General features: G+C 61.0%; 1 protein-coding gene across 7 annotated transcripts in view; it reads left to right on the top strand.

Moving 5' to 3' along the window:
* Positions 1–23,462, top strand: part of BAIAP2 (BAR/IMD domain containing adaptor protein 2) — a 40,591-nt gene that overhangs the window by 13,609 nt on the left and 3,520 nt on the right. The window contains exons 4-14 of one of the 7 annotated variants that reach the window (XM_059864641.1): positions 3,538–3,599; positions 3,846–3,917; positions 4,100–4,237; positions 15,102–15,254; positions 16,668–16,895; positions 17,886–18,087; positions 18,523–18,724; positions 18,805–18,873; positions 19,050–19,212; positions 19,427–19,525; positions 20,857–20,891. In XM_059864641.1, the coding sequence (XP_059720624.1) occupies positions 3,538–3,599; positions 3,846–3,917; positions 4,100–4,237; positions 15,102–15,254; positions 16,668–16,895; positions 17,886–18,087; positions 18,523–18,724; positions 18,805–18,873; positions 19,050–19,212; positions 19,427–19,525; positions 20,857–20,891 (1,423 nt within the window). Of the gene's footprint in view, positions 1–3,537; positions 3,600–3,845; positions 3,918–4,099; positions 4,238–15,101; positions 15,255–16,667; positions 16,896–17,885; positions 18,088–18,522; positions 18,725–18,804; positions 18,874–19,049; positions 19,213–19,426; positions 19,526–20,856; positions 20,892–21,346; positions 22,549–23,164; positions 23,213–23,462 lie in introns of those variants that run through there. The other 6 variants (XM_059864639.1, XM_059864634.1, XM_059864635.1 and 3 more) reach the window with 6 other exon arrangements.

The raw sequence follows: 23,462 nt of genomic DNA, 5'->3' as shown, positions 1-23,462 counted from the left end.
GAGTTATCAGCACATGGCCCCAGCCTCTGGGGCTGGCAGAAGTGAAACCCTCGTGGAGAGGAAAGGGATGAGTCAGCTGGAGAGGAGAAGCTGATTGTTTCCCCACGCTGTCTCCTTCCCCCTGCACAGGATCCTGCAGCTCAGAGCCTGGGCTGGGCTGGAAGGAGCTGCTAAGAGCCTGGGGCACACTGTGCTGCTCAGAGGGAGCACAAAATCACACTGCAGGGTTCTCAGTGGGACTGCTCAGGCTGGAAAAACCCTCAGGTCACTGAGCCACCGTGCCCCAGGTGCCACCTCTGCCCCTGCTGGCCTTTGCCTCAGGTCTGGCTGCATCAGATCCTCAGCACCAGGTGCTGTGTGAGCAGGGTCACTGCTGGCTGCTCCTTGGGGATGTGCCCAAGTCCTGGCCCCAGGAGTGGGGCAGGCACGGTGCTGCTGCTGGGAGATGCTCCCCTGGCACTGGCCACCATCTCCTGCCACCCTTGCAGGGCACCCTGGGCTGCTGCAGCCCTGCCCACCTTCTGCCTCTGCCTTTTGCTCCTTGATTAACTCATCCTTGGTGTTTTCCCTAGGAATGGCCTGCAGCCTGTCTTAGAGGGGTGTCAGAAAGTGACCCTGAGGCTCTGAGAGCTGCAGAGCAAACCCTTGGGAGCTGGGCTCCCACTGCTTCACCTCCTGGAGGGGCAGCTGCTGCCCTGGTGCCAGCAGGGATGGCAGGGATGTGGAACAACCTGTTTGCCTGCTGTGGGCTGGGTGTGGAAGGGCAGGGCCCACAATAGCAGCTGTGGTTCCTCTCCCAGGGCGATACTGTGAGTCAGCCCCGAGCAGCTCCTCCTCCTCCTCCTCCTCCTCCTCCCGTGTGCTGCCTCTGCCCTGCCCCGGGCTTCCCCACCTGGAGGATGTGTGTTTTGGCAGCTCCCAGGTGGCCTGAGCTCTGTCCTGCTGCACAGGGGAGTTCAGGTGGTTAATCCTCAAATAAATCCCCCTGGCAGCTGAAGGGAGCGGCCCTGGCGTGGGTGGCTCTGCTGCTGCCAGGGCTGTGCCCCAGCCCTGCCACCCTGGGGTGGTCCCCCCCAGTTTCACCGTGGTACCCCTGGCACAGTGCCACAGGCTCTTTTCCAAGTCGGGTTTTGGGCTGTTGAGGCTTCCCAGCTGCCGTGGTGTCCCTTAGCACAGTTCAGCTCATCCCTGCAGCTCTGGGCTTGGGGTGAGATGTCTCAGCCTCCCCTGCTCTGCAGGGCTTTGTCAGCAGCTCACAGTGTGCAGGTGTGGGGTGGCAGGGGAACCCACACGGTGGTTTAGGGGGTTTGGTTCAAATCCTGCCCCCAGCTGGGCTGCAGGGGTGGTGGGAAGCCTGGAGCTGGTTCCTGCTGGGGACAGGCTCTGGGGGAAGCTCTGGGCAGTGTCCAGCTGCCCTCCTGTCACCTCCTGGTGCTGGGGTGACAGCAGTGTCCCCAGTGAGGGTGTGCTCTGAGTGCTGGGGTGACAGCAGTGTCCCCAGTGAGGCTGTGCTCTGGGAACGGCTCTGAGTGCTGGGGTGACAGCAGTGTCCCCAGTGAGGCTGTGCTCTGAGTGCTGGGGTGACAGCAGTGTCCCCAGTGAGGCTGTGCTCTGAGTGCTGGGGTGACAGCAGTGTCCCCAGTGAGGCTGTGCTCTGGGAAGGGCTCTGAGTGCTGCTGCCTTTGATGTGGGGCTGGAACACCCCAGCAGGAGCCCAGGGGTGGTGCTGGAGCAGGGGCACGCTGAGCCCAAAGATGGGTATCAGTGCTGAGAGAGCTCCACGAGCCACCCCAGCTGCTGGGAACGGGCCAGTTCCCTGGAGAGGAGTGTGGGAGGGGGACTGAGCCCTCTGGCCCCAAGGCAGGGTGCCCAGGGCTGCGTTTGGGCACAGGGATGCCATTTGTGCCCCAGTCCTGCTCTCAGGAGGGTCAGGAGCTCTGTGATGGTGGCCAGAGCCCCACCCCAGCACTCCTGGGATTTCCACCCCAGCCAAACGGGAAGGGGAGGGACAGGGGGTGGTGCAAGCTTTGGGAATAGCAAGAGCCACCCTTGCACTGATCCCCTGACAAAGCCACCTGGGTGTGACATCAGGGCTCCTTGCACTTCCCACCACTGAGCCCTGCAGCCCGGGCAGCAGGGAGGGATTTCCTGCAGCTGCTGCAGTGCTGAGCCCTGGCCTGGCCCCCTGCTCACGTGGGACCCTGCAGAGCTGTGTGCTGCTGGGCTGGAAACTCACAGTGGGCTGGGTGGGAACCTGGGCAAGGAGCAGAGCTCTGCCAGCTGGGCACCCCTCCCTTGGTGGGACACTCTGGGCAAGGAGCAGAGCTCTGCCAGCTGGGCACCCCTCCCTTGGTGGGACAGCCTGGGCAAGGAGCAGAGCTCTGCCAGCTGGGCACCCCTCCCTTTCTGGCACACCCTGGGCACTGCTGCAGCTCGCTCAGGGGGCACAGGGGACGGTGGCCCTGCCACAGCCAGTGCCACAGCCGGGTATGGCACTGCAGCAGGGGGGGCAGAGCCTGCCCAGGATGGGATTTAATGTTTGCAGAAGGGTTTGGGACACAGAGTGTGGTGCAAAGTACGGGTTGCTCCGGGCAGGAGAGCACAGCAATGCTGAGGCAGGGTGTTCCTGCTCAGCTGGGGGTGCTGACACTCAGCTGGCACGTGGCCCCTGTGCCCAGGGACATGGGGGGACAGGCTGGGGCTGGGGCTGGCCCAGCTGTGCTCCCACTCGTTCCCTTGGCCCAGTGAGATGCTGGCTTTCATGTACAAACAGCTCCACAGAGGCTGGGAGCCTCTTGGGAAGCTGTAGCCTGCCATGCTGGAAGGAAAAGCTCCCAGAGCCAGCTCTGAGAAGAGCTGACAGAGCTGGGCTGTCCCCAGGCTCGCTCTGATCCACAGACAGGGCTCTTGGTGCTGGCTCTGCTCCTGAAGGATGCTCCTGTCTGTGTCTGTGTCTGGCTGCAGGCAGCTGGGGCTCCTGCTGAGCCAGGCCACAGCCCTTCCTCCAGGACAGCACTGGGCGTGGGGCTGCAGCCCTTGGACAAGAAAAATCAAAGGAAGTGGCAGAGCAGAGCTGGGGTTCCTTGGGGGCAGAGCAGAGCTGGGGTTCTGTGGAGGCAGAGCAGAGCTGGGGTTCCTTGGGGGCAGAGCAGAGCTGGGGTTCCTTGGGGGCAGACAGAGCAGGGGTTCCTTGGGGGCAGAGCAGAGCTGGGGTTCCTTGGGGGCATGGGGGATCCCAGGGCTCAGCCCCGTGTCCTCTGCCCTGCTCTGAGTGCCAGGGCTGTGCCTGTCCCTGAGCTGGGCCAGGGGAGCAAGGGCTGCCCCTGGGGATGGGGTCCTGCTGCTGGTCCTGGTTCCCCCCTGCCTGTCCCAGTGTCTCAGGTGTGCTCGCTGCAGCTCCCCAGGGTGGGCACAGGGGTGCTCCAGGAGCCCCCAGGACTGCCTGGGGACCCCTCCTTGCCAGCAGAGTGCTGCTGCCCCAGCCCTGGGTGTCCCCTGAGCTCGGTGCCTCAAACCCCTCCTGTCCTGTGTCTGCAGGGGACGTGCTCTTCCAGATGGCAGAGGTGCACAGGCAGATCCAGAACCAGCTGGAGGAGATGGTGAGTGCCCAGCCTGGCGTGCCAGGGTCCCTGGCAGTGGGAAATGCTTTCCTGTGCCTTGTCCAGGTGCCACCAGCCCCTCTGCCACAGCTTTGCTGAGCTCCAAAGGCTCTGCATTGCTTGGGCATCCTCTTGGGCCCTGCTGGGCCCTCCCTGAGCCTGTCCCTCGCTTCTCCCAGCCCTGCAGCCCCTCTCCAGTGCCCCCCAGTGCTCCCCAAGCCCTGTGTGTTTCCTTTCTCCCTGCAGCTCAAGTCCTTCCACAACGAGCTCCTGACGCAGCTGGAGCAGAAGGTGGAGCTGGACTCCCGGTACCTGAGTGTGAGTTTTGTGTCTGTGAGTCTGGCACAGCCCTGGGGCTCCCCTGTCCCCTGTCACCTGTCACCTGTCACCTGCTGGGGGACATCACACCGAGCCCTGGGGGTCCCCCAGTCGCGGGGGCTCTGCCTGTTTCTGTCCCCCCTTGGCTGTGAGGGCTCAGGGCTGTCTCCTGTGGCTTCCAGGCTGCGCTGAAGAAATACCAGACAGAGCAGAGGAGCAAGGGGGACTCCCTGGACAAGTGCCAGGCAGAGCTGAAGAAACTGCGCAAGAAGAGCCAGGGCAGCAAGAACCCCCAGAAGTACTCGGACAAGGAGCTGCAGGTAGGGCTGGGGACACCAGGGGGACACCAGGGGGACAAGGAGCTGCAGGCAGGGCTGGGGACACCCGAGGGGGTGGTGGGGCTGTGCCAAAGCCCTGGGGAAGGCTCTGCTGGGGAGGTGTGGGTGGCAGGGGGTGGCAGCCAGCGCTGGGACGGGCTGTTCCCATGGGCACAGTGCAGAGTGGGGCTGGAGCTGCCTGCCTGCCCCTGCTCCAGCCACCTCTGGTGTTTTCTGGTGTTTCTGGTGTTTTCTGTGTGTTTTCTGTGCCTGTGCCCCCTCCACGGGGGTGGCTGCGGTGAATCAGAGCAGTGTGATGTGTGGTGGGGGTGGGCACGGGGGAGGCACAGCTCCCACTGAGGGGGAGCCAGGCTTGGCTCTCACTGAGGGGCACCCCGGGCACCTCCTGGCAGTGCCCAGGGGCTGTGGCACTCATGGGATCCGCAGCAGGAGTTTGTGCCCTCTGCTGTGCCCTCTGTGCCCTCTGCACCGTGGGCCTGGCCCCATCCAGGGATGTTCAGGGGTTCCTGATGCCCCAGGGTGCCCTGGCTGGCAGTGAGAGCTGCCACAGGAGCTGCAGCCACTGCGCCGTGGTGGCACGAGGGGTGCTTGCACAGGGGAAGGTGAATTCCTGCAGCCAGGACTTATTTGGTCCTGTCTCCAGGCCAGGTGTGTGTGCTGTGTTGGCACCAGGGTCTGCTTCTTCACACGTCAGAGATCTGTGTCTGCTGGAGGACACCTGGACACTGGTGGCACTTTGCTCGTGAGGGTGAATTTGGTGGCATTTAGTGGCATTTAGTCTCAGGCAGAGTGAGGTTTGTGCTGGGGAGGTGACATCCTTAATTGCACTGGAGTTTGGGAAATGCTGCTGTGAATCACTGAAGGATGCAGCCACCATCATCTGCTGGGCTCAGCCTGTGGGTCCCTGTGGAGCCAGAGCTCTGGGAGGTGCTGGGGTGGCACAGCCAGAGCTGGGCTGGGAGTGCTGGAGCACTGGGAGGTGCTGGAGCAGGGCTGGGAGGTGCTGGAGCCCGACTGGGAGGTGCTGGAGCAGGGCTGGGAGGTGCTGGAGCAGGGCTGGGAAGTGCTGGAGCAGGGCTGGAAGGTGTTGGAGCGGGGCTGGGAGGTGCTGGAGCAGGGCTGGAAGGTGTTGGAGCGGGGCTGGGAGGTGCTGGAGCACTGGGAGGTGCTGGAGATAGACTGGGAGGTGCTGGAGCAGCACTGGGAGGTGCTGGAGCAGCGCTGGGAGCTGCTGGAGCAGCACTGGGAGGTGTTGGAGCGGGGCTGGGAGGTGCTGGAGCGGCGCTGGGAGGTGCTGGAGCAGCACTGGGAGGTGTTGGAGCAGGGCTGGGAGGTGCTGGAGCAGCGCTGGGAGGTGCTGGAGCAGGGCTGGGAGGTGTTGGAGCGGGGCTGGGAGGTGCTGGAGCCAGCCTGGGAGGTGCTGGAGCAGCGCTGGGAGGTGTTGGAGCAGCACTGGGAGGTGTTGGAGCGGGGCTGGGAGGTGCTGGAGCACTGGGAGGTGCTGGAGCCAGCCTGGGAGGTGTTGGAGCAGCGCTGGGAGCTGCTGGAGCAGCGCTGGGAGGTGTTGGAGCGGGGCTGGGAGGTGCTGGAGCTGGTCTGGAAGGTGCCAGCACACTCCTCATGTCCAGCCCCCTGTGGTGGAGACTCTGCTGTTCTCCAGAGCAGCTGAAACCACTTCTGAGCCTGGCATCTCCACAAGTCCCAGCTCTGCAATTTCTGCTGAGCCAGAAAAGCCCTGTCAGGCCTGAGCCCAACTGGGGGGACAGGGGATCAAAGCTCTGTCACCCCACCTGTGAGAGCTGCTGCCAGAGAAGAGGCCAGGGCAGGGATCCCCATCCCCAGGAGGAGGAGGAGGAGGGAAGCCATCCCAGCTGGGCTGGAGGGTGGGCTGAGCCTCCTTCCTGATGGGATGGGGCTCTCCTGTTGGCACAGCTCCCGGGGCAGGGAGGCAGGATCAGAGCCCATTGCCTTCAGTCTTCCAGCAGTAAGTGTTTAGGAAGTGCTGATCTCCAAAAAAGCTTTCTGAGCTCTCAGAGCTATGAGACCCCTCCAGCCCAGAGTGTGCTGTGATCCCGTGGCTGCTCTGCTGCTCTCAGTGGGGGTTTGCTTTGCCTTAGATCTGCACACAAAGTTAAAATTGCTGAGTGCAGCCAAGAGGGCACTTCCCCTCTTTTCTCTGCTGACTGCAGAGCTGGTGTTTCCTCAGCAGAAAAAGAGGTTTTGGGTTAAAACCCTCCACACTGGCTCTCCTCTGCCTGGGAAGAGGAGAGAGGGGGGACTGCAGCAAGAGGGGTCCAGCCTGGAGCTGTGGGGGTGTTGGTCTGAGGAGAGAGCCTTGTCTGGGGCTTTGGGGAGCTGGAACTGAGCTTTGGGGAGCTGGAACCGGTCTTTGGGGAGCTGGAACCGGGCTTTGGGGAGCTGGAACCGGGCTTTGGGGAGCTGGAACCGGGCTTTGGGGAGCTGGAACCGGGCTTTGGGGAGCTGGAACTGAGCTTTGGGGAGCTGGAACCGGGCTTTGGGGAGCTGGAACTGAGCTTTGGGGAGCTGGAACCGGGCTTTGGGGAGCTGGAACTGAGCTTTGGGGAGCTGGAACTGAGCTTTGGGGAGCTGGAACTGAGCTTTGGGGAGGTGAAACCAGGTTTGAGTGGATCAGGGGCTGTGAGGGGCTTTGCTTTGCTCAGCCTGGTTTGTTGAGTTGGCCCAAAGCCACCCCTGTGGCCACTTGCCAGACCTCTGGTGGTCTCCTGGGAGCTGCTCATGCAGCTGGGGATGGTTTTGGGATGCTGATGGCTGTGCCAGGCTGGTGCCTGGGGACCACAGAGCCATCAGCCAGGGCTGGCTGGAGTCTCCTAATGCACTGGTTCCTTCTCCTCGTGGGAGAAGCTGCTGCTGAGGGAAGTGTCACCTCCTCGGAGGCAGCAGTCACATCTTGCTCTGCTGAAGGCTGGTCCTGTGAAGCTGCTGGAGCAGCCGCCAGCCAGGAGTCTGGTGCTCTGTCATCATCTTCCTCCATATTTAATGCTGCAGGAAGCAGAGCTGCTCCTCTCTGCCTCCTCACCACCTGTGGAGTGACCACATCTTGTCACCACCTGCCGCTGAGAGGGGGGTGGGACACGTGGTGGCAGCAGGACTGTCCTGCAGGGACCTCAGGGTGATGTAACATCTGTCAGAGAGAGAGAGCAGCTCTGGGGGCACCCAGGCCCTGCTTTTGGCAGAGCACAGCCCCTGGCTGTGCTCCCACCCTGCTGGATCACTCCGGGCCCAGGGCAGGAGCCCAGACATCTCACCTGTTCCATGCAGCTGTCCCCCTTCACAAAGCAGAAATAAACCCTGGGCTCCAGCAGGGACTGCACACAGCAGGGGCTGGGGAGCTCTGCAGCAGGGCTGGAGGGGGTGTGATGCTCACAGACTCTTGCAGGAGGCTGCTGAGCTGCCCCAGCCCCTCACTGCATGGGCAGAGCTGGTCCAGGTGGTCTGCCAGTCCCACATCACCTGGCCCCTGTCTCCTGCTGCTTTTGGGGAGTTTTCCCAACGAGTGTTGCAGCATGAGGTGGCTGAGGAGTTAAAACACCTCTGGTCTGCAGCTCTGAACCAGCCCCAGGAGGCTGCAGGAGTGCTCTCCCAGCTCCCAGGCCCTGTCCTGGGCAGGAGCCATGCTGTGGCTGGGGGCTGTTGCTGCTGAGTGTCACATTCAGCCAGGCTTTTATTCCCTTGGAATCAGCCCTGAGCTGCTGTTCCATACTAGGAGTGAGGGCTGGGAGCCTCCCGTGCCTCCTCTTCCTCGTGGAGTGACTGAGATGGGGCTTGACCCGTGATGGAAACCAGGAGAACAAACCAATTCCACTCACTTCACATCTCTGATGAAGAAGAATTAGAACAATATTAAGATTAAACAATCACCAAGGAAGCTCAAGTGCTGTAATTTCATTAAAGGCTGGTTGTGATCAGGCCATGAAATCAAGGTCATGGTGGGTTTGGGACCTGGATTGAATCAGCAGCTCAGCAATGAAGTTATGTTGGTTCAAAGTATTTATCAAATCATATTAGCACTGTGAGCAATTGGATTTCTGCATCGGGCTGAGACAAAACTGGCTGTAATTCAGCTTAAATAGCAGTGCTGGGGCTGGCTGTGTGTCCTGGAAGGCTGTGCCTGACCCAGGTGACAGTGGGTGACCCTGGGGGGGCAGGGGGGCAGAGCTCAGCCTCTGCCTTCACCCAGCCCTGCTCCCAGGGCAATGATTTAAACATTAAACACCTCTGTGCCAAATAACCTGTGGGGGTTTATAAACTTTTGTCATTGAAACCTCATTTGGGTATTCCCATCAGGAGAAATAATTTTAGGTGTAGGTCAGGAAGCTGGGAATGGCAGAGTTTGCACAAACCAGGTTATGAGGTTTGTGTGAAAGTCAAATGGGGAAGGACTCCGAGCCCAGGTGACTCTCTCCAGGTTTTGCTGGGATTTAGGCTGAGGGAGGACGTGTGCCCAAACCCAGAAAGAGAAGAGAAGAGAGGAGAGAAGAGAGGAGAGAAGAGAGGAGAGAAGAGAGGAGAGAAGAGAGGAGAGAAGAGAGGAGAGAAGAGAGGAGAGAAGAGAGGAGAGAAGAGAGGAGAGAAGAGAGGAGAGAAGAGAGGAGAGGAGAGAAGAGAGGAGAGAAGAGAGGAGAGAAGAGAGGAGAGAAGAGAGGAGAGAAGAGAGGAGAGAAGAGAGGAGAGAAGAGAGGAGAGAAGAGAGGAGAGAAGAGAGGAGAAAAGAGAGGAGAGGAGAGAGGAGAGGAGAGGAGAGGAGAGGAGAGGAGAGGAGAGGAGAGGAGAGGAGAGGAGAGGAGAGGAGAGGAGAGGAGAGGAGAGGAGAGGAGAGGAGAGGAGAGGAGAGGAGAGGAGAGGAGAGGAGAGGAGAGGAGAGGAGAGGAGAGGAGAGGAGAGGAGAGGAGAGGAGAGGAGAGGAGAGGAGAGGAGAGGAGAGGAGAGGAGAGGAGAGGAGAGGAGAGGAGAGGAGAGGAGAGGCCCCTTCCACTGTCTAAGGAGGCTCCAAGAGGAGGACTTTGGACAAGGTCTGGAGTGACAGGACAGGGGGAATGGCTTCCCACTGCCAGAGGGCAGGGCTGGACGGGATCTTGGGCAGAAACTCCAATTCCTGCCAGGACTCAGGCCCTTCCAGAGGGTGACCAGAGGAGCTGTGGCTGCCCCTGGGTCCCTGGGGTGTTCCTGGAGGTACCTGTGCAGGACCTTGGCTACCAGATCTGTGCAGACTGAGCTGCTGATCCAGGCTGTCCCTGCTCTGGGGAAGGTTTTGGGTAGGAGAAGGAGAAGGTGAGGCTGGCTGGAGCCAGCATTCCCCTGCTGCTCTGCTCTCTGGGTTTTATGTAACACCACATGTGTGCAGGGCTGGGGCTGCTGCAGATGTGACAAACGAGGGGAGACAGCCCTTCCCATGGGAGAAGGGCAGCCTGGCATGCCCAGCTCTGGGGCTGGCTGCCAGGACCTGCTCTGCCTCTCCCATCACCCTGGATGTCCATCAGCAGCCGTGGCCCAGCTCTGATCCCCACGGAGCTCTGGCTGCAGCTGGCTGGGGGAGGCTGGTGGGGAGCACATCAGGGCCAGGGCCCCCCTGGCTGGGGGTGCTGGTGCTGAGCAGGGCAGGGGGAGGTTGTTCCCCATCCTGGGAAACCTGCAGGGCTCTGCTGTGCTTCTGGGTGGCTCCTGCAGGGGCAGTGACCCCAGAAATGTGGGGAATGTGTCTGGAAATGAGTCTGGGCTTCTGTGGTGGCCATTCCCTGCTGTGGGGCTGTTGTTTTATTTGCCATAGCAGGGGAGAGGTTGGGTCAGGGCTCATCCCAAGCTCTGCTCTCCTTCCTGGCTGTGGAAGAGCCTGGGATAGCCCCAAACTGGGATCCAGCGTGGCTGTGCCTGGCTGGACATACCACCCAACCTCCCTGGTGACACACAGGGCTGGGTGGGCTGCAGGAGGGGACAGTGCCACCCCTGAGGCTGCTCCAGGGCCTGCCAGCTGCCTCACAAGCAGCAGTTTTGGGCATGAGGAGAAGCTCTCGGGGCTGAGGACCCCTGCTCTGCTCGTTTTGCCTCTGTGCTGTGGGGGGCTTTCAGCAGGTTTGCCTGCTCAAATGCTCTTCCCCTGCTCATCGACCCAACTTCTCTTTAATCCTATCCCATTTCTAGCTCTTCTCCCTCGTGATTGCCTAAGCAAATCCTCCCTGCTCTCCATGTTTACTCCTTCCAGGTATTTCTGCCTGCTGCATCGATCCAGCCCAGTCCTCTCTCTTCCTTGACCTTTCCTTTCTCTTTTCCCCCTGCTCTGTGCCACTGGTCCTGACCAATCCTTCCTTGGCAGCCGAGCTGGAGTGGGCACAGCCTGCATCCCTCCCTGCTCTGCATCCCTCCTGCTGCAGGATGGAAGCGTGCCTGCCACACGCTCCCTTTGGCTTTCTGGCCCCAAAATTGAGGGCTGTGCTGTGCTGGTGACCCCAAGGCAGCTCCTGACTGCTGGGGGTCCCCTCTTGTCCCTGGGGGCAGCCCTTGGCTCAGCGTGGTCGGTGCCAAACACACTAAGAAGGATCTGGAGTGATGATTTCTGTGGTGGAGCTCAGCCCTTGGCTCGTGTTCCCCATGTTTGCACGTTCCTGGCTGGGATGGGAGCTCTGAACTCATTTCCCAGCAGGGCTGTGCTTATCAAAGGCTGGGCTGGAGCTGCTCCACCTGTGCTGACAGCAGCGTGTGCTCCTCGTGTGCTCCTGCAGCTCGGGGCTCGACATTTCTCAGCTGCTCTTTGATCTCCACCTCCTGAGCTGTCGCCCTGGTGGCCTTGGGGAGGTGGCAGGGCTGTGTGCCCTGCCTCTCTGTGTGCCCTGCCTCTCTGTGGGGAGGCTGCAGGGCTCTGTGCCCTCCCTGCCTTTCTGTGGGGACCACAGCGGCTGCTCGAGCTGGGGCTTGGCAGCAGCTTGTTCCCTTTTCATCTGCTCGTGTTCCTGATTCCCTGTCTGACCCGTGGGGTGACACGGCCTGGCCTTGGCACTGCCCGCCGTGACAGGGGTGGCTTTGCCTTTGGCACTGCCCACCGTGGCAGGGGTGCCTTTGCCTTTGGCACTGCCCACCGTGGCAGGGGTGCCTTTGCCTTTGGCACTGCCTGCCGTGGCTCCAGCCCGCTCCTGTGCCCGCTCTGGGGGTCCCTGGCTGAGCCCCCCACAGCCAGGGGTGCCCCAGGGGCGGGCAGGAGCCCCGGCTCTGCCAGGCTGGCCCCGTGGCAGCATCCTGGAAGAATCCCAGCGCCCAGGGCTGTGCCCCACGTGCTGACACTGCTAATTAGGTCAGCGGCTCCCGCTGAATTGGAAGTGGATGCGGGAGGCGGGGGGGGCGCGGCACGGGGGAGTTATTTGAGGCCTCTCCAACCTAGAAACCCAGAAAAGATTTTCTGGAGCTGTTGGGTGGCTCTGGTGTGTGCTCTGGCTTTGGGCACAGCCACCACCCTGGCTGCCTCCCTGCCTGCTCGGATCACAAATGGGGTTTCTCTCTCCTCCTTCAAACTGGGGATTTTATTTAGATGATTCTTAACGTGTGAGTTTGAAGCTGACAACCTCAATCAGTCAAGGTCTCAGTTTACAGTGCTGGAGTGGTTTGTGCTTGTCAGTGGGGTTTTGGAGAAGCTGCTGAGCCTGGCAGGGAAGCCCCTTCCCCCAGCCCTTACACAGGGGATCAGGTCATGCCAAGCTGCAGAGGTGTTTGGCTGTGGTTCAGAGTGTGGGGTGGCTGAGATTTCCCCCATTTCTGGGGAATGGAGACGAGAGCAGCAGCCCTGAGGTCCTGGTGGGCACCTGGCCGCAGGTGAAGCCTCACTCCTGGGCAAGGCAGAGCTCCTCCTTGGAGCACAGTCCCGAGATCTTCCACTGTGCTTTGTGTGTTACTTCTCCCCCGTGCATCTGGCATATTTAACAGACTTTTTAATTTAAATTTGCCTTTCTGGGCGTTATCTGAAAGCCCACTGTCATTCTGAGCAAACCCAAACTGAAAACCACCTCGTGAGCAAGGAGTGTCGCTCGCCATTTTGTGATGGAACGACGTGGAAAAGCGAGGCTCTGGGTGAATCAATGGCACACGGAGCATATTTACATGAAGTATATAAAGCTCTGAGTACTAAGTTTGGAGCGTGGGCTCTGCGCTGCGGAGCGGCGTGTTCCGACTGGCTGAGACAAGCCTTTCTCAGCTCAGGAATTAGCAGGAGCCTTGCAAAACCAGCCTGAGAGCAGGGCTGGAAATAAGGCTCCTACCTGTGTATTGAAATCCTGCTGAGGGCTGGAGCCCTCACGCTGCTAAGATCAGGGTTTCTCCCTGCTGCTGTGGTGTCTGGGCTGGAGCCGTGCCTGGCCCAGGGATGGGGATCCTGCAGGGAATCCTGTGGGATGGGCCTCGTGCTACTGAGCCAAATTAGCTGGAGCTGAGCTCTTCTCACTCCTCACCTTCTCCTTCTTGGTGGCCCAGTTAGTAAATTAAGCAGGATGATGGGGGAAAATTAAATTAATTAAATTAATGGGGATCGGAGTCTGTGTGTGCTCCTGCTATTTCAGGGTTGTGCTTTCCTTCCAGAAGTGGGGCTCTGCAGGAGGGGGAGCATTGTCCTGCCCATTCCCTTGGGGTAGAACCTGCAGATGAGTGTGGGCAGCAGGGCTCAGTCCATCCCAGGCACAGCAGGGCTGTGCTGGAGGGGCTGGGGGCTCTCCAGGCTGGCACTGGGGCTGGCACTGGGGCTGGCACTGGGCCACCACTCCCCAGCTCCCATCGCCACTGCCAGGCTGCTGCCTCTGGGCTCTGTCCCTGTGCTGTTCCCAGGCTAATAATACCCGGGAGGAGGCGGCGTGCTGCCGTCCTGAGCCTGCTGCAGGAGCCTTCCCCAGCGCTTCCTCCTCCTCCTCCTCCTCCTCCTCCAGCACCTGCATCGCTCCTCGGGGCTCTGTGTGCCCAGGGCTGCTGCTGCCTCTTCTGTGCCACGCTGCCCCAGCGCCTCTGTGCTGGCACAGCCTGCTGCTGCCTGCCATTCCAAGTGCCGTGCCCCATGCCTCTGCTCTGGGGCGATGCCAGAACCTCCATCCCTCCATCCCTTCCCCCTGTGTGCCCAGAGCCACCAGCTCAGCTCCCTTCGCTTATTTCTGCTCATGGCCACAGGCGTTCGCCCTGGATTTTCTCTTTTTGGTGGAAAAAATTCTCTTTGAAATAGGGTTTTGGTTGCAAAATGGGGTTTTTAATCCATTTCTCACTGGTGCTCTTTCTCTCACCCGTGTTGGTGCAATGTGGGGAGACCCAAAACCTGCTGGCTCTGGCACGAGCCCTGCACTGGGTTTTGCTCTCAGGGGGTGCTCAGAGCAGGGTGGGAGCCAGGAGCAGGTCCAGCCCCAGAATAATCCCCCTTTGAAGTCTGGGATGTCACTGAATCTTGCTGCTTTTGTTGGGTTGCTCCATTTTATGTATCTCTTAATAAATATTGTAGCATGCTAAAAATAACTGAAAACCGTGAAGAAGCAGCAAAGCTGCTCTGGGCCCTGAATTTCCAGTTTAATTCCCATCTCAGAGAAGCTTGGACTGCCTGAGGCAGGTCCAGCCCTGCCTGGGCTGGGGGTGTTGTGGCTTTCCAGTGTTGTGGTGCCACTGTCCTGGGGAAGAGGTGGTGGCAAGGAGGTGTGACAGTGTGGGACAGTGATGGGCAAGAGGTGCTGCTCTCAGAGCCTTGGTGGCTGCTCCCCTGGTGCCACATGGCAGGTGGAAGCTGGGAGCATCCAAAGGGATAAAGGGAGGAGAAAATGGCCGGGTCAGGGAGCTGGGGCACCTCGTGTGTTCTGTGTTCGGGGAGGCTGGTGCTGCCCTGTGGTCCCTGGAGTGCCCTGTGCCACCTTTCCATCACACAGGGCAAAGCAGCTGGGGGGTTCCCCCGTGTGCTGCTCCCGTGCCAGGTGTGGTGCTGGCAGAGCCCAGCGTGGCACAGCCATGCTGGCACCCATCACATCAGGAGAGCAGGAGCCAGCAGAGGAGCCTCAAGCTGCCAGCCTGGCAGGGCCACCGTGTCTGCCACTCCAGGGTGTGGCACAGGGAACAGCCAGGGCATCCTGTGCCTCTGTGTGGCACTGCCCAGCAGCACCTGTGTGTCCCCTGTGGTAAATGCAGACTGAAGGCACTGCCAGGAGTTTCAGAGGCGCTGGTGGCCCTGTGTGTGACAGAGTCCCCCTGCCATCCCTCAGCACCCCCATGTGTGACAGGGTCCCCGTGCCATCCCTTGGCACCCCCGTGTGTGGCAGGTCCCTGTGCCATCCCTCAGCACCCCCATGTGTGACAGCTCCCCGTGCCATCCCTCAGCACCCCTGTGTGTGACAGGGTCCCCGTACCATCCCTTGGCACCCCTGTGTGTGACAGCTCCCCGTGCCATCCCTTGGCAGTTCCATGTGTAGCAGGGTCCCCGTGCCACCCCTCGGCAGCGGGCAGGGACCCAGCACAGCCCGGGCAATGCCGGGGCGGGCCGGGGGCTGAGCTGGTTTGTGCCAGGATGAGCTGGGGGCTGCGGGGGCCGCTGCCAGTCCCGGGGCCCCGGGGCAGCCCCCGAGCCCGGGTGGTGAGCGGGCGGCCGCGGGTACAGCTCGTCCCGGGCAGCCCACGGGCTGAGTCAGCGCTCTGCGTGGGGGGCTCCGATGAGTAAGGGCGGGCTGGGGGGGCTGTGCAGGCACACGTGTGCATCCCTGGGTGTGTCCCGGGGTGTGTCCCTGGGTGTGTTCCGTGCCAGGGTCCCCTCCGCGGCACCGCCTGCCCCGCGGCGCTGCCGGCAGCTCCTTCCCTTCTCCTCTCCCTCTTCCAGTACATCGAAGCCATCAGCAACAAGCAAGGGGAGCTGGAAAACTACGTCTCCGATGGCTACAAGACAGCTCTGACGGAAGAGAGGAGACGGTTCTGCTTCCTGGTGGAGAAACAGTGCGCGGTGGCCAAGAGCGCCATCACCTACCATGCCAAGGTGAGTGGGACCTGCTGGCCTGGCTGCCCTGGCACTGGGTGGATGCTCCCAGCTCAGGCTGCACCCCTTAGAACAGCCTGAGATCCCAAAAGCCACAGTTGGTGCAGCCCCTGCAGCTCGGGGACCGAGGGGGTGGTGACCAGCAGGTGACTCCAGGGAAGATAGCCCAATAGGAGCAGCTGCCCCAAATCCCTCTTGCCCATGGCAAGTCCACATCCCTCCTGCCCGTGGCTGCCCCAGGGGTGGAGCTGCCCCCTGCCTGCCTGGGGAGCTGCAGCACCTGCATGGCTGTGGAGCAGAATCCATCCAGGCAGGGCTGGTGCTGCTCCTGCAGCCCCGTGCTCCCGCTCTGGTTGTTCCCCAGCACCGCCCTCCGTGGCTCACAGCAGCCATCTGTCACCGCCACGCTTGGCACTGGAGCAGGAGAGGGAGCTGGCATTAGTCAGCTCTGTCCTGGCACATCCACAGCACGGGTCCACGCTTGGCTTGGCGAGCAGAGTGCAGGAGGGGAAAAGCACCCACCAGGGCTGGTGGTCAGCTGGAACCAACCAAAACCTTGCTGCAGCAGCACACACAGGCTGATTTTGCAGGAGGGACTTTGCTGGTGGCTTGTCCAGAGCATGGTGTGTGTCCTGCTCAAAACTCCATCCTGCTGCTGCCCGTGGCTCCTGCAGGATGCTCCACAGGATCGTGAGGCTGGACCTGCTGGCTGGTGTTGGGGAAATATGCAGGGACTTTGAAATTGGATTTAAAGGGGGATTTTGATATGCAAAACCACATTTTGTCTCCAGATAAGGCAGAGCAGAGACATTGGGTCACCCTTGGGAGTGACCTTGAGGGGGTTGGGGCATCTTCCCCCTCTGAGTCACACAAGGGGATGCTGGTACATTCTGGGTGAATAAGGACAAGTTTGGCTCCATCTGTTTCCCCCTTGAGGCATGGGAGCAGGTGGCTGCCAGTCCTGCAGGCAGGGAGCAGTGGGGCTTGGATGCAGCACAGGGGCCTGGAGGCTGTTGGGGCTGAGCACTCCAAGGGAGCAGCTCATCCTTGGGGATGTGGGGACAGCCTGGAGCACGGGCTGTGCTCTGCCAGGCTTTCAGCCTGGTTTTATTTCTCTGCTCCACGTAGGGCCCAGCTCCCTGCAGCCTGGAGATGCTGCGCACAGGATATCTTGGAATAAACTGGGGAGATGGATTACCTTTTCCCTCCCTCATTCCCATCTTTCATGATACCTGCCTGGCTCTGGTGCCGTCAGAGCCTGGAAGCAGCATGTCCCTGGGTGTTATCTTGCCTGTGCCTTGCACAGAGCCATTGATCAGTCCCAGCTCAGCCCTAGATCCGTGTGGTGCTGCCCAGGGAAGGGGGACAGCCAGCTGCAGCCCTGTGCCCTCACGCCTCGTTTTGCTCTTGCAGGGGAAGGAGATGCTGACGCAGAAGCTGCCGCTGTGGCAGCAGTCCTGCTCGGACCCCAACAAGATCCCGGACCGCGCCATACAGCTGATGCAGCAGATGGCTGCCAGCAGCAATGGCACCATAATGCCCAGCCCTCTGTCCACATCCAAGTCCAACCTCATCATCTCTGATCCCATCCCTGGTGCCAAACCTCTCCCTGTCCCCCCGGAGCTGGCACCTTTTGTAGGAGTAAGTATCTCTGTGCAGGAGGCTGTCCTGCCCTTGTGAGCAAAGCCGGAGGGACGAGGCCGGGCCGGCGTCACCGCTGTCCTCGGCAAGTTGCCCTTGGATGGACTGTCACTGATGGCAGGGATGGCAGCTCCGTGCTGAGCCATCCTGAGATGTGGGGAGGAGCCTGACCTGGGGACGGGCAGCCTGTCCCACCCCATCCCACCAGAGTCACTGAGCTCTGGCAGAGCAGGGGCTCCCAGGTGCTGTTTGGAGCCCATGAGCTGGACCTGCCTGCCCAGGCTGGTCCCTGAGCTGTGGGACTGAACCCAGGTACCCCAGTAACTGCGGGAGAAAGGCCTGGAATGACTCGTGGGATGAAGAGAGTCACACTGATGTGAGGACACGAGCTGAGCACAGAGCTCAGCAGGGAATTGGCAGGGTCAGGGGAGCTCAGAGCAGTAAGAAACCATAGAGGAGACCCCACTGCTCCCCCAGAGCAGTTTGGTTTGGCTGGGAGCTAAACCCAACAGGACGAAGCTTGAATTTGCCTCTGTCTCTGGAGCTGGATCCCACTGGAGAGCTGCAGTGGGATGTTCCTGGAGCTGCAGTGGGGTGTTCCTGGAGCTGCAGTGGGATGTTCCTGGAGCTGCAGTGGGGTGTTCCTGGAGTGGCAGTGGGGTGTTCCTGGAGCTGCAGTGGGATGTTCCTGGAGCTGCAGTGGGGTGTTCCTGGAGCTGCAGTGGGGTGTTCCTGGAGCTGCAGTGGGATGTTCCTGGAGCTGCAGTGGGGTGTTCCTGGAGCTGCAGTGGGGTGTTCCTGGAGCTGCAGTGGGGTGTTCCTGGAGCTGCAGTGGGATGTTCCTGGAGTGGCAGTGGGGTGTTCCTGGAGCTGCAGTGGGGTGTTCCTGGAGCTGCAGTGGGGTGTTCCTGGAGCTGCAGTGGGGTGTTCCTGGAGCTGCAGGGTGCCCTAATGAAGCACTCCGTGTCCCCCTCCCCTCCTCTCTCGTAGCGCATGTCGGCACAGGAGGCCATGCCAGTGATGAACGGAGTCTCGGGCTCTGACAGCGACGGGTACAACCACTGGTCTGAGATGAAGCCAGCACAGCCCAAATCTTTATCTCCTCCCCAGCCTCAGAAGCAGCTGAGTGACTCTTACTCCAATACACTCCCAGTTCGCAAAAACGTGACACCGAAAAACAGCTATGCCTCAGGTGAGGCCCCGGCCGCGCTGCCAGGGACCCTGGAGCTGCCTCTGCTGGACCCAGTGCCCGCAGGGAGCTCCAGGGTGGGGATGGGTCTTGGGGGTGCTGCTGGTGGGGGGACAGTGACCACAGCATCCCTTCGGAGTCAAGTGCTGCTCGTGCCTCCTGACCTGGGCGTTAGGAAATGCTGGAGCTGGGCTCTGCCCTGGGGTTTCACAGGATTTCCAGAAGGAAAATCTTGTGGAATGTGGCACAGGGAGCCTGCTCCCTTTGCCGTGGCTGGTGGGTGATGCCGAGAGTCTGATCCTGCGTGGTGAGGGGGAAGCTGTGAGTCACGTGAAGGTTTTAGTGGGACCTGGGCTGAAATAAGGAGGGGTGGGGACCTGTCCGGTGCCTGGGGATGGGGTGAAGGATTTGGTCACCCACTGGTGTCTGTTCCCCCAGCTGAAAACAAGACACTGCCACGCTCCAGCTCCATGGCGGCTGGGCTCGAGAGGAACGGCCGGACGAGGGTGCAGGCGATTTTCTCGCACGCTGCCGGGGATAACAGCACCCTCCTGAGCTTCAAGGAGGGCGACCTCATCACACTGCTGGTGCCCGAGGCTCGGGACGGCTGGCACTACGGAGAGAGCGAGAAAACCAAAATGTGAGTGTGCTGGGTGTCCTGGGGAGCAGCCTCAGCTGGGACAAACCTGGGTTTGGCTTCATCCCCCCTTTGCCTTTCAGGAGGGGCTGGTTTCCTTTCTCCTACACACGGGTCCTTGACAATGATGGCAGCGAGCGGGTCCACACCAGGTAGGAGCATCGTGTGGGGTGACAGGGAGTCTGTGTCCTTGGGATGGAATTAGGAATTCCTTTGGAATTCTCCTTAGGAATAACAGCTTGCTGGCTCTGGGTGGCTTTTGCCATGAGTGGATGGGTGGCCTGGGGGTCTCCGCACGGAGCTGACACCTCTGCTCTGGGCCCCCCAGCCTGCAGCAAGGGAAGAGCAGCAGCACTGGCAACCTGCTGGACAAGGATGACATCTCCATCCCACCGCCAGACTACGGCATGGCCTCCCAGGCCTTCCCGGCACAGGGCGGCAACACCTTCAAGCAGCGGCCCTACAGCGTGGCCGTGCCCGCCTTCTCCCAGGTGAGCCTCTCCCGCCGGCTTCTCCCGCTCTGGGGGGGCATTGGAGCACTGGGGGATGCTGGACAGATCCTTGGGCACTGGCCCTGCTGCGCTGGCCGGGGGTCTCAGCCCCCTGTCCCACCGGGATGGGGTGAGCGGGAGCGTTCCCGGTCCCGGTGCTGCGGATGCGTGGGGGTGCCGAGGGCGGCTCTCCAACCTCTGTTCGTTGTTTTAGGACTACCTAATGCCCTATGGGTGTGCAATTAAAGACTATTCCAGTGGCCTCTGCCAAGCACCCTCCGCTCACTACAAGCCTTACACTAGGTCGACAGCTGTAAGTCTGACGCTTGCAATGTTTCCCTTGGGATTTATGGAGATTTGGCTGTTTTGTGCCTGGTGATCCGCGTGCCTTGCCTGGGCCCTGCTCCTGCCGAGCACCTCTGCTGGGTGAAGGGATGCAGGGAGCCCATGGATGGGGAGGAACGGGCAAGGCACGGGGGGCAGTGGCACAAAATGGCCCCGTAAACCCCCAAAGGACAACACTTGCTGACTCCATGGGAGTCTCCCACCAGAAACAGGCTGCTCACAGGCAGCTGGAAGTGTTTTCTCTGGCACGTGCCGCTTCAAGCCGGTGACAGTCCCGTGGGGACACTGGGGCAGATCCTGGACAGGATTCCAGAGTGTCCAAAGCAAGCCCAGGGCTTCTTGGATAACAAGCCAGGGAGGATGCACAGCAGATGGGATCAGCCTACCCAGGAGCTGCAGGTGTAGGGGAGCTCTCCCACCACAGTGAGCACAGTGGGATGAGCCACGCTGGCATCACGTGCCGGCAGAGGGGAGAGGATGAGGAGGGAGAGGGAAGGGCAGTCAGCACCGACCCGTCCACAGGGCATGTCAGATGGGATCTGTCCTCTCTGCAGGGAGTGGGCTGGAAGCACAGCCCCACTTCTCGCTGTTTTGCTGGGGTTTTCCAACAGGATTTGCTGCTGGGGTTGGTATTTTGGGACTGGGAGCATTCCTGGGAAAGTGGGAATGTGGGTCTCTGGTCACTGGTGCATGGCCAGCTCAAAGGCCAGGGACTCCCCCTCTTTCCTGGAGTTTTCTCCATGTTTGTCATGGAGAGCAGAGCTGCTCCAGTCGTATCCCAGGGCAGGCCCCTGCTCGAGCAGGGGTGTCCTTGAGGGATGTTCTCCAGGCCTGATCCCCAGCTGCCCCTCGGTCCCTCCCTGCAAAGCCTGCTCAGCACCGGCTAAAGGAGAAAATGGTCCAAACCCCTGTGGGTTTCTGGTGGGAGTGGATACAGGCAATGCCTCTTTCCACAGAGCATTTCACTGGTGTCTCTCAGTCGTGCAGCCCCTTTCCAACAGTCTCAGCAGCAGCCAGAGCTGTGTTCCTCTGAGGGGCTGGGCAGAGCAGAGCAGGGCTCTCCCAGCAGTCGCTTTTCCATGTCTGGCCAGATAATTCCTGCAGGGAGTGGTGGAACTTCACTCCCTACTGTCTGAATCCCACTCCAATCATCTCCATATCTCCTTGACCTCTCCAAATGCATCAGCTCTCAGCCCTGGGTCCTGATGCACTTTGGTTTGTCCGTGTGACCCTCTGGTGGCTCCTGAGCAGGCACAGCCCACAGATCCCTCACTGTGCTTCCTCCTCTCCTCCTCACAGGGTCTCGATGACTACGGGATGAGGTCCGTCAACAGGTAAGATGTCACCTTCCTGTCACATTCCCTGCGAACAGTTGGTGTTGGCTGTGGGCGAAGCCGTGGGGCTGTGTCCCCACAGGGGTCCCTACATGGGCTCCTCGGGGACTGGCAGTGGCTGGGATGGGGCCAGGTCTCATCTGTGAGATGGGGGGGACCCAGGGAGGGCAGGTTCCAGGGCCAGCCTGGTGTCCCCAAGCTCGTGCTCCTCCAGAGACTCGCGTCTCCCGACCTCCTCCGGGCTCACACCTGGATAGGGAAGCCACGGAGAGCCCACGCTCCTGGGCCTTTCCCCGGCGCCTTCTCCATCCCCTGCGCCTCGGAGCTGCCCCGTCTCGCTCCTGGGGCTGGGTGGAGCCGTGGCTGGGTGGAGCTCGCCGCCCGGTCCCGCCGCGGCGCCGTGAGCTCGGTGCTGCCCCGCGGCCACTCTGGCATCTCTGTGCTTTGTTCCGCAGCGGCAGTGGCAGTTTGGTATCAACGGTGTGAGGACACCTGGGCTCGCAGCGGCCCCTTGCTGCTTGGAAGAGCTTTCTGCTTCTTTCCCCCCCCTTTTTTTTTCCTTCCCTTTCGTTTCTCTTTCTCTACTTCTTTTGGATTTGAAACTCTTGTGATCTTCAAGGAAACCATGGTGCTTCTCACCCCTCCCTGGTGTTCACAGTGCCCTTGTTTCTGAAGCCTTTTTGGAGCAGAAACTGCTGCCAGGTCTGTGCTCACAGCCCAGGTGCAGTTGTCACTTAGTGGGACCCGGTGTTTGTCCTCCCGTGTGATGTTAGCGATGCACTGTCCCCCCCAGGGGCCGCGCCGGCCGCCCCGCACGAGCCTGGACCAAACTCCCAGACTGGATCACATATGCATGGCCTCTGGTGTCCGTACTGTTACTGAGCATCCGGGATGCCCGCGCCCGGGATGCCGTTCCCGGAGGGGGGACAGCGTCCCCGCGCCCCCCCTCGGCCCGATCCGCTTCCATCCTTTGGGAGAAGCGGATGGCACAGAGCTCCCGCCCCGGGGAAAGGGCTGCTTCTGGGCTGGGGTCCCGCCGGCCGCGGGAACCCCCCCAGAAGGGTTACTCCTGGTTGTTTTATAAATATATATATATATATTTTTTGTAGCAAGGTATTGTTACCTCACGCTAGGGCTGGGGCTCCGAGGGCTGCTCGTGTGCCCAACCCAGGCTGGAGCGAGGCAGCCCCGGCAGTGCCCGGGGGGCTCCCAGCCCGCACTGGGGGTCCTGCTCCGCACCAGCCCGGCCGTAGCCATCCCAGTGCCCGTGGCCGTCTCCACTGCAAAGCTGTTCACGCTTTTTCTGATGTGATTTTTAAGACCTCTGACATTGCCTGTTTACTGGGACATTGCTGGCAATAGACCCCCCCCCCCCACCCCAGACCAGTTTTTGGGTTATCTCCTCGCTCCGGGCACACTGTTCTGAGCCCCTCCTGCATCGATGTCCGAATTTTGCTAAGGATTTTTAACCCAGGATATTTCACAATGAATGACTGAATGTAGAGGGGGAAAAAAAAAACAACAAAAAACACAAACCCAGCCTAGCAAAGCCTGTGTGGAGATTGTAAAGTGCTGAAAAACCTTTTTTTAAAAGCCAGAGAGAATTGTGCCCTGTACTGAGTTATTGTTTGAATAAAAGTTTTATTTATTGCATTGAGCTGGGCCTCGGTGTCTTTTTCGGCTGCCGTGCCTGCGTGCTGCCCTCACCGCCTGCATCGCCCACCGCGCATTCCCAGGCATTCCCAGGCCGTGTTTTTGTTCCCTGCTCCGTCCCCGGGGACGCTGCCTGTGCGCGCTCCTCAGCCCCGCCGGCACTAAACAGCTTCGCTGAGCGGGAGCAGCGACAGCTGCTTTAGGGCCGGCTCCCCTCCCCTGAGCATCCGAGGGGTGGTGCTGCCTCTGCTCCCGCATGCCAAGGCTCCGGCTGCGCTTTCCCGGCGGTGGGAAAGCGGCGATGGCCGGCACGGGGGAAGGAAGCTGCCCCCTCCCTTCCGCAGCCCCCGCCGTGCCCGGCCGCTGCACTCCCACAGCTCCCGTCTGGCCGTGCCCTTCCTTCCCCTCCTCGCAGCACCAGTAACTCAATAAACACGACTTTTCCTCCTTTTTCTTCTTTTTCCTCCTGTTTCCTCTGCCTGCCGGCGCTGCGTGCGGGGTGGCCAGCGGTCTCTCGGGCCAGGTGGCCACCGGCCGGCTCGTGGCCTTAAGTCTCTCCTTAACCACGACCTTCTGTTCCCATCAAGTGTCCTCCAACCTGCCTTCTGTTTCCCTTGCAGCCCCGATGTTGAAGTGGCCAGGTTTTGAGGTGCCCCTGCCCGTAGTTAGTAAGTGACGGTGTCGCGGGGCCGAGCCCTGGGTGCGCTGGGCAGCGGGTGACGCCGCGGGGCTGCGCGGGGACGGGGCCACCGCTCTGCTTCCCGCTGCGCCAGCCGAGCACGTCCCCTCCCTCCGTCATCGCTTGTCCCCGAGCTCCGGGGCTCCCTGGCCGCCTCTGCTGCTCGCCCTGCTGCCGCGGCTGCGCTTGCCGGGATGCTGAGCCGCTCTGCCCCCGCTGCCCGTAACCAGCCCTTTGGT

This window comes from Haemorhous mexicanus, chromosome 20 (assembly GCF_027477595.1).
Source record: "Haemorhous mexicanus isolate bHaeMex1 chromosome 20, bHaeMex1.pri, whole genome shotgun sequence".
NCBI classification, from domain to species: Eukaryota; Metazoa; Chordata; class Aves; order Passeriformes; family Fringillidae; genus Haemorhous; species Haemorhous mexicanus.
The sequence above is the reverse complement of the archived record's forward strand: the minus strand, read 5'-3'. Positions and strand labels throughout refer to the sequence as shown.